Source organism: Balaenoptera physalus, assembly GCF_965194825.1.
Source record: "Balaenoptera physalus genome assembly, chromosome: 2".
NCBI lineage: Eukaryota > Metazoa > Chordata > Mammalia > Artiodactyla > Balaenopteridae > Balaenoptera > Balaenoptera physalus.
The window spans coordinates 60,786,446-60,795,197 of NC_138883.1; the positions used below are offsets into that span (position 1 = coordinate 60,786,446).

Here is an 8,752-nt window from a genome sequence, read left to right on the forward strand (position 1 = left end):
TGAATATGTGGAAGAGGTTCTCATGGGCTCAGAGATGTATGGTGCAGCAAGACAGCAGCACAGACTTTGCAATACCTTGTTTTTAAAGCACACACTACTGTAACAATTATGCAACTGTCTATGAATCATTATAGTTAAGGACCTAACCTCTCTGATGTGGCACGCTAGAATGGAGAAGGGAATGAACAAGATTTGCAAGACATAACCCTACTACCAAAGTGTTTTTTAGAAGATTGATATAAATATGACATCTCTATTGTTTGTTTAAAACATGTTGGGAATATATCACAATTTTAAAAAATGTACCTTGCATAATATTTTCCAGGAGAACTCCTTGCCTTTTTCCTCAGGCCCAAACCATACATTCAGCATTTTTCAATGGTCAGTGTTAAATTGGATGAAGCATCAAAGATTTTCAAACGTGATCCATCCTTTCTTGGGCCATTCTTGGGGGGAGAAGATGGCCTCAGAAATTCCACTCTGAGAACACAGAGGTCCCCAGTAAGAGAGAGAGCAAGGACATTAAACTGATACATTTTACCTTCCTCCATCAATGTTTCATTGCTGTCTCTCACCCCGAGGTGAGGCTCATCGCCTTAGCATAAGAGAGAGCTTGTTTCCAACTTCTAGGCCGTGCAGAAAGGCTTGGGAATCAGGTGAGGCAGGGGGGATAGAGGTTGCCTAGAGATTTCTAAATTCTTTTTTTCCTGCCTTCACACATCAAAGGCTAAGACTCAAGGACTCAAGTCGTATGCGTTTCCTCTAGTGTAACACGGATGCAGGGTGTGTGGAATGTTTTTCATGAGTGAGGTTGACAAAGGTAAGGAGAGATGCAAAAGACCTGAGACAGAGCCACAGAAAAAGTTACCTGAGACAGAGCCACAGAAAAAGTTATCAGCCAGAAGAGTTCCTGAGGGTCACCAGTCCAGAGCCACCCTAGACCCCCTGTGGTCACTGAGCGAAGAGGCTCACCACAGGGCTGCCTGCTGCGGCAGGGCCAGGTCACTGCTTTCAGAGGCAGGGGTAGACCCCAGGCTGGTGGGCTGTATGAGAACCCCCAGAAGACTCTGAGAGGGTTGCAGCCCACAGGAGCTGTGGCGCAGCCCTCACCAAGCTGAGAAGTCAGATCACAGGCTCCAAAAGCTGCTGATTTCAACAAACTGCAACCAGGAATCATCCAGGTGACAAATGACCAGTTCCCAGAGAGCCAAGGGCAGATAGAGCTGCTTTTCCAAGGACCCCACCTCGTCCCTTCCTCCATTGGGACACAAAGTCTCTCCCAATATTCACTCTAAAGCCATTTGAGAGATGATAAAAGGGGAAAGGGAGGCCAGCCGAGAGACAGTTGAAATTTTCTGAAAATAGCTATTTAAATTATCAGCTCAGTTGGATGTTTGAACATTTATCTAATTTTTCCTCCCAGCTAACCAGTTGGAAGGGGCTTGGAATTATGTTCAGATTAGTTAAAACCAAAAGAACAAAATGTTTTCTCTGCACATCAAAGTTATGAGTTCAATTTGCCACCTTGCTATAGCTTTTAAAAGTAATAAAAACAAGTCCAGCTGAGATAATGTACAGAACTATAAAGCCTACAGTTACAAGGCACTTGAAGGTATTTGAAGGCCACAGTTCCCCTACCCTGCTTCTGGAATCACTGCTTGGAAAATACTCCTTTCTCCTTATTTTGCTGTGAAAATAAAATCACTCTAAAAAAATAAAGTCTGTTTAAAAAAACAAAAAACAAAAAAACTCCTTTAGTACCTTCTTAAATTCTTCCAGGGATGGAAATGGCCATCATTGAACAAAGCATAGAATATGTCTTTCTTCTTTTATGTTGAAATCTGATTTTTATATTCCCTTTACCTATTGCCCTCTGAAACATCTTTAGGTGATCACTTTTTTTTTTTTTCCTTCCATTTCCTTTCCCTGGGATGTAAATTAGCAATTACTTAGCTCCCACAACAAAGTCTGAGGTCATAAATGAGGGCAGACAGTAATTTAATCTGTGAGAGACTGTGATATCATCTAGTTAGTTTGGTAACAACAGCAAACCATAGAGTACATCCTATTCATACTGACTCAGTTTTTTTTTTTTCTTTTTGTCTCTCTCTCTTTGAACTAACAGACTTTTTTTACCAGAAAAAATCAAATTATAACTTCAATCTTGGTAAAAATTCCAAAGGTAATCGAAATCTTTCTTCTTAAAATCTATGAAAGAGCAACCAAGCCAATTTGTGTGTTTTAAGTAATCTGTTGAAACAGGAAAATTCCAATGGCAAAGTCAGACAACTTGCAGCCACATAATACATTTGTTTATTTAGTTAATATTACAGTGGTAACAGGTTAAGAGCACTAGATCTGTGTCCTCAAAAGAGGATAGTGATCAAGATTTTTATTTGTAAATTTCACTGTTCTTAACTATTAAAAATCTATTTTCCAAAGGAGTAATAATATGCATGATTTTTAAATGACAGATCTAAACTTTCAAATTTATGACCAAAAGCATATTTGTTCATTAAACAAAACATTAGGGACATTTTAACTATTGGTTGCTGCTTTCAGGAAAGCACAATGTTCTTGAAGCAAATATACACAAAACATATTTTTCCATGGTGATTTCAACCATTGTGTATCATGTCAGTGAGGGAACCTGAGAACCCCAGATGTTGAGAACTCTCCGATTGTTGCAATACACTCTGGTTTACTTAAACAATCAACCAACAAACATGTATTTAGTGCCTACTATGTACAAGCCAGCATCCTAAAGCAATACAGGAAACACAAAGAAGTAAAATTATTGGTCCTTGCCCTGCTCAGGCTTCCAATGAAGTGGTCAGATTAAACACAGACACAAATTACTCTGCTTTCAATGTCTTCAAAAGAAGTGATCATGTTAACTAGATTGTATGCTAGAATCACCTATGCTGGAACCTAGAGGAAGCAGGGACATAAGCAGGGGAATCCTCGGCACCGATTAAAGTCTGTCTGAATCAGATTTCCGAGTTCTAAGTTTGAGGGCTGCTTGAACCCTCGTATCTGAAAGTGTTCTAGCCAGTCTCACACCTGCCACTGTTAGTGACTGTATTTGGCAATTGTTTCACGGACTCATGATAAGGGAGCAAGATAAACAAATATATATAATATGTGAGTATATTATGATTTGAATACAGTATGTATTATTTGAATATAGTATATATTCAAATTATATGTAGGGTGATGTTGAAAGCTAGGAGTTCGGGACTTTCCACTCTGCATTGGAGAAGGCTAACCCACGTTATGTACTTACTATAAGACAAACAAGAGACTACATAAGAAAAGTACGAAAAACTCTCCAAACTTCACTGAACACAAGCAAAAGTAGAAAAGCTAGAGGAAAGGATAGGAAAAGAGGGCCTAGCACAAAGGAAAGGTTTGGACGGGACCTTGGGGAGAGAGTTTTCCCCACTGCCACCTCCGCGCCCGCCCCATAGCCGGTGTCCCGAAGAAAAAGGCCCTGGGCTAGGCAAGTGGAGAAAAGGAAAGCAGAGACACAATTTTCAAACTCCACAAATAAATAAATAAATATGTTAAGCAAGAAAATAACTTATTAGGCACCGCTTGAAAGGCAGCAGCCCTCAGGGGTCGGGCAGGCCGCATCCTCTACCTGCAGGTGGCGGCGACGCGGTCGGGATCGGCCGAGACTGGGAAGCCGTCACCTGAGGTCCCGGCCCGGTGCCTGTCGTTACTGTTGGATGTGCACCTCCAGAAGCTTGGGTGAAGGAGAAAGCCTAGTGGAGCTGCAGCCAAGCTCCCGGGCGGCCCCCGGGGAAAGTGCGCCCTGTCCTTCCTGCACTAATGCAGACCAGCGCCCCGGGAGTGCCTAGCTCTTGGTCTTTGAAACTAAAAGAGCCGTTTGTGAGGCGGGCGGGAGGGTGGCTTCCATTACAAGCCCTCCTCACCCACCAAAGCCCGGAATCTTTTAAAAACCCCTAGTCGCTTGTTCTCAGCTCCTTTTTGCTCCAAAGTGAGGTTTGGATAAGGACTGCAGGATGCCTGGGGTTCGAAGCGCGGGACCGATTTTACTAAGCACCTGGCTCCGCTCTGGGTGGAGTAGGAGGGGCGGAGGGGCTCGGCGAAGCGCGCACCTTCCTTCACCCGAGGGTGGGAGAAAGGACCTGCTGCCTAGATCCTTCTCAGGTCTGACTTCCTTTGCAGTAGGGCTGCAGAAAGGGAGAGTGGTGGTTCTCGAGACTCCGCTAGAGGCATCAAGCAGAATCTGGCGAGCGAGGGGCCCTGCAGGGCGCGGCGGAGGGCCAGCTGGGTTTTCCCGAGGGAAACCCGTGGCGGTAAACCGTGGCTCAGCTTAAACAGAAACAACGGCTGGCGGGGCTGAGGGTCAGGCTGAGTTGGCGACGTTAATAAGTTCACGATCTGCACCGGTAGGACGGGGCGGAAAGAAAAGACCGAAATTGCCAAGGGAGGAGCAAAGAGGGATGCAGAAGTGCAATCGCAGGGGAGGAAGAAGCGAAAGAGGAGAAAGGGGCCCGCTAGTCTTCCCAGTTGATAAGCAAAGCGTCCAATTCCACCTTGGTCGCGCGCCTTTCCCGGGTCTCCACCAGAAGCGCACAGTGTCCTAGCCCCACTTTTCCCATTGCACCCTGACTCCTGGAATACTTTCACCTCTCGCACCCGACCTTCCTTTCTCCTCACCCTCCCCTTCTCTTGGTACAAAGCCCCTGCTTGGCCCGGGCTCAGAGAGTAGTGATCCGGGACGTGCAGGTGCCATTACGGAAGACGCCGCCGGACTCCAGGTTCTCAGGCTGGAAGTCCTCCACACTGTAGGCGCGGCTCTTGAGGGCCGTGGCGTAGTAGTCGACTGGCTCCTCGGCGGCGTTGTCCATCCAGCTGAGGCAAAGGATGCGCTGGAAAGAGCGCTTGAAGTTGTCTGAAAGGAAGCCATAGAGGATGGGGTTGGCGCAGCTGTTGGCATAGCCGAGGATGACCGACAGCTGGCTCACCGTGGCGTCGTCCTGCTCTGCGAACACGTTGACTAGCTGCACCACATAGAAAGGCATCCAGCAGATGACAAACACCATCACCACCATCATCACCATCAGGGTGATCTTGCGCTCTGAGCGCTTGCGCTGTTGCCAGCCGGCCTTGAGGGCCACCATGCGCATTTTGGCGATGATGAGCACGTAGCACAGGCAGATGGCCCCGACGGGCAGCAGAAAGCCCATGAGAAAAGTGTACAGCACGAAGCCCACCAGCCAGCGCTGGGCGGGCTCGGGCATGAGCATGTTGCAGGCCACCGTGCCGTCACTGTTGGCCGCCGTGCGCGAGAAGACCACGATGGGCAGAATGACGAGCAGCGATAGCACCCACACGCCCAGATTCACCACCTTGGCCACGGTGGGCCGGCGGTAGCGTGCTGCCTTGATAGGGTGCACCACGGCCACGTAGCGGTCCACGCTAAGCACAGTAAGACAGTAGATGCTGGTGAACATGTTGACTGCGTCCACGCTGAGCACGAGGCGGCAGAGCAGCGCGCCGAAGGGCCAGTGGCGAAGCAACGTGGAGGTGACCAAGAAGGGCACGCTGAGCATGAGCAGTTCATCGGCGATAGCCAGGTTGAGGATGTAGATGTTGGTGGCCGTCTTCATCTTGGCGTAGCGCAGGATCACGTAGATGACCATGGAGTTCCCACACAGCCCCACCAGGCACACCACGGAGTAGATGAAAGAGATGAGGATAGCGCTGCCCTGGCCCTCGCTCAAGGTCCCGTTCTGGGACGCATTTCGCCCCGGCTCCTCCATCCCGTCTGCAGCTCCGGCCCCGGGGCCCCTGCTGCCTCCGCCTTCGCCACAGCTGCCTGGGCTGGGGCTAGGAGAGGAGGGAGAGGAGGCGGTGCCATTGGGGAACATCTCAGCTGATGGGGGCCGATGGGGCTGCCAGGGCTGGGGTGTTCTCCTGGCGCCCCCGCCGCTTGCGCTGTCACTTGGCACCCCGGCCGTCCGCCCGCAGCTCACAGCCGCTGGGCGCCTGGGGGAAGCGCTCAGAGACCGCAGGGAGCGCGGCTCCACCGGCGCCGGCGGAGCGCATCGCCCAGCGGCTGCCTGCGCGCAGCCGCTCGCCGCTCCAGGGCACCTGGGCACACGGGAACGTGGAGAGGAGAGGCCGGGAGACTAGAGCCCCGCGCGGCACAGCCATTAACTGCCGCGGCTGTGGGCTGGTGAATGATTAATGGGCACCACCCGCGCGTCAGCAGCTACGAAAATGGGGGTGGGGGTGGGCGGAGAAAGAGAGGGAGGTAGGCGATATAGGTGGCTTATCACCCCTCGCCCAATTTTTTCCTTCCCAGTTTTGAGCTCCGATCGACTAGAGCAGCTGCTTCCGGGGTTCCCCTGCAGCACCCCTTTACCCATCCTTCAGGGGGACCTGGGGAGTTTCTCCGCTTTCCTGGAGGGTGGGTGGGAAACAAACGTGGAGATTCTGTCCCATCCCACCCTGCTTCCATCCGAAGCAAAGACTGAAGCAGACCCTAGGCACGGATGTCCGGAGTTCATCTCCGTTTCCCTCAGTTGCTGCCCCACCCTGGGGGACCCACTCCCGTCCAGTCGTCCAGGGCCCCAAACTCCCACCTCCCGCCCCCGCCTGCCCTGCCCCTGAGAACCGCTGCGGAAGTCCTTACCCAGGGCACGGTACCTCCAGACCGACGCGTAGGTGGCCCGTGCAAAGTGCCTGTGCGGTCTGGTAGCGCGTTGACGTTCTTCGTGCGGTCCCACTGCTTTCCTTGGGCGGGACCCCAGCACAGGCGCCCACTCAGATATACTCTGAAGAGTCGCGGAAACTGACCCTACGCCGCGAACGTTAGCAGGAAGAAGGAGAGCAACTGTGCGTTAGGGACTCCTGCGTTACAACCCCGCAGGCAGCTCTTCGAGGGAGGAGGGAGCGTTCGGAGGCCTGAGAAAACCATTGCGAATCTCTTAATACAGCTTGTAGTGCCCAGAGCCCCCTGCGTCTCCCAGAGGAAAATCGACTGCAGAAAGGAGGACGCGCGCCCGGGGGCACGGAAGGAGCCCGAGGCTCCCCCCGCCTCCCTCTCCCCGCCCCCTCCCCACCCCCTCCCCACCCCAAACATGCCAGGCGCGATATTGGAAATCCGTCTAGGTGTTCGCTGGGTATAGATACGGCTGCGCCGCTTGGAAAGGCTCCGCCCGCATCCCTGATGTACTTTGTACCCGGGAGAATTGGTGGGCCCCGGGGGAGGACAGTGTATAGGCCTGGGAGAGCAGGGATGCCAGTCGGGGCCCGGCAGGTGATCAGACCTGTCACCAACTCCAGGAACATCCGGACGACCTTCGAGTCTCTCCGTGAAATACTTAAGATTGCAGCCTTTTCTGAGGCCCCTGGATGTGTGCCACGTGCCTAAACTTTTAAGACACAAAAATCAATGTAGGCATGCCTAAAGCTCACTGACTTCATTTAGGAACTGAACAGTTACTGTGTTTAAAAAAAAAAAAAGTTCAATTATCATGATTTTTAAGGATCTCTAGGACTTTCCACCATCCCTAGTCTGGGCTCCCTTTGGCTTTCCAGTCCAAAGAAGAATCACTCCATCCAGCTCCCCAGTTCTTTTCAAGATCCCTTCAAGTCTTTGTCTGAACCGTGCAGGTTCCCAGGAAGACTGACCTTCAGCAGCCTAGTGCTCTGGGGCCTCTTTCAAGCCTAAGCTTTGTGTCAGTTTTTGTTAGTTTTTCCACTCAGCCCCGCAGCACCCACTGTGCTGTGCGTCTCAGCTTCCCTCCCATCAGTACAGTTTACACTAAGGAGAGGCAAACCTAAACAGAAACTAAATTCCTCATGGAGGATATTTGTACCAGGCAGTCCAGAATGCAGAAATGGATGCAGAAATCGGAAGGAAAAAAAAAGTAAAATTTCTATTTTCCCCTTGCTTTATCTGGGTATCATTAGCATGGGTGTGCTTTAGTTCTCAAAACTAAGTGCTCCTCAAAGCAAAAGAATAACTTTTGTAGTGTGTTGATTATAGCAATCAGAGATAAAAGAAAAGATGACAGACTGTCATAGGAATGTGTGCAATGGACACTGAATTATTAATGAGAAATGTGCTGGGAAGAAATCTGAAATTTCCTAAGACCCAAGCTGCTTAACCCATTGCTTTATCTCAACAAATTACTTTATCTTAAGTAGGACGTGGAATTCGTGGTTAGTTGTATTTCATTTTCCTTAAAAAATGCAGTGCATATGGAGAAAAAAAAAAAAGAATGTTCATCAAGTTTTTTAAAAACCGGCTTCTTTTTCCCCAGCAGAGCTTTTAACAAGCCAAGCCTCGTAATGATTTAAATGCCTCTTTGCCAGTCACTGACTAAAGACACCTGGCTATTCCTCAGGGGGGTGACATTTCAACAGTCATCATCTAGATGCCTTGGCTTTGATCATGGTTGCTCCAGGGGGAGTGGGTGATGGGAGCCGGTAAAGCACAGCTCCGTTGTTCAGGATCTCATATGTTTATTCTGCAGCTCATCTTAGGGAAATCTCCTCTCAATTTACTGGTAGCCTCATATACAAAAGAAGAAAACTTAAGACCTGATGTGACCATGCTTTTCTGTTTCTTTGTGAAGTGGTTTCTATGATGAATTTTTAATCCATGAAAAGAGATTGAAAATGAGATGCTACTTTACATCCACTAGGGTGGCTATAATAATTTTTTTTAAGGAAAAGAAAAATAACAAATGTTGACGAGCATATGGAG

The 8,752-nt window shown here is 49.5% G+C and overlaps 1 protein-coding gene across 2 annotated transcripts; it reads right to left on the bottom strand.

The window, feature by feature from the left end:
* Window positions 1-885: 885 nt before the first annotated feature.
* SSTR1 (somatostatin receptor 1) lies at window positions 886-7,323 on the bottom strand. 2 transcript variants are annotated; one of them, XM_082450904.1, is made up of 3 exons: window positions 7,308-7,323; window positions 6,671-6,835; window positions 886-6,247 (listed from the first exon to the last, which is right to left on the bottom strand). In XM_082450904.1, exon 3 carries the CDS (start codon window positions 5,901-5,903, stop codon window positions 4,731-4,733), a length of 1,173 nt encoding a protein of 390 aa, XP_082307030.1. In that variant the 5' UTR covers window positions 5,904-6,247; window positions 6,671-6,835; window positions 7,308-7,323; the 3' UTR covers window positions 886-4,730. The 2 variants fall into 2 exon arrangements, with proteins under 2 accessions (XP_082307030.1, XP_082307031.1); XM_082450905.1 differs by lacking the exon at window positions 7,308-7,323 and having other exon boundaries at window positions 6,671-6,999.
* Between the last annotated feature and the right edge of the window lie 1,429 nt (window positions 7,324-8,752).

Bases quoted from the DNA above. Each gene is read 5' to 3' on its own strand.
- SSTR1 (XM_082450904.1), bottom strand. From the start codon at position 5,903: ATGTTCCCCAATGGCACCGCCTCCTCTCCCTCCTCTCCTAGCCCCAGC.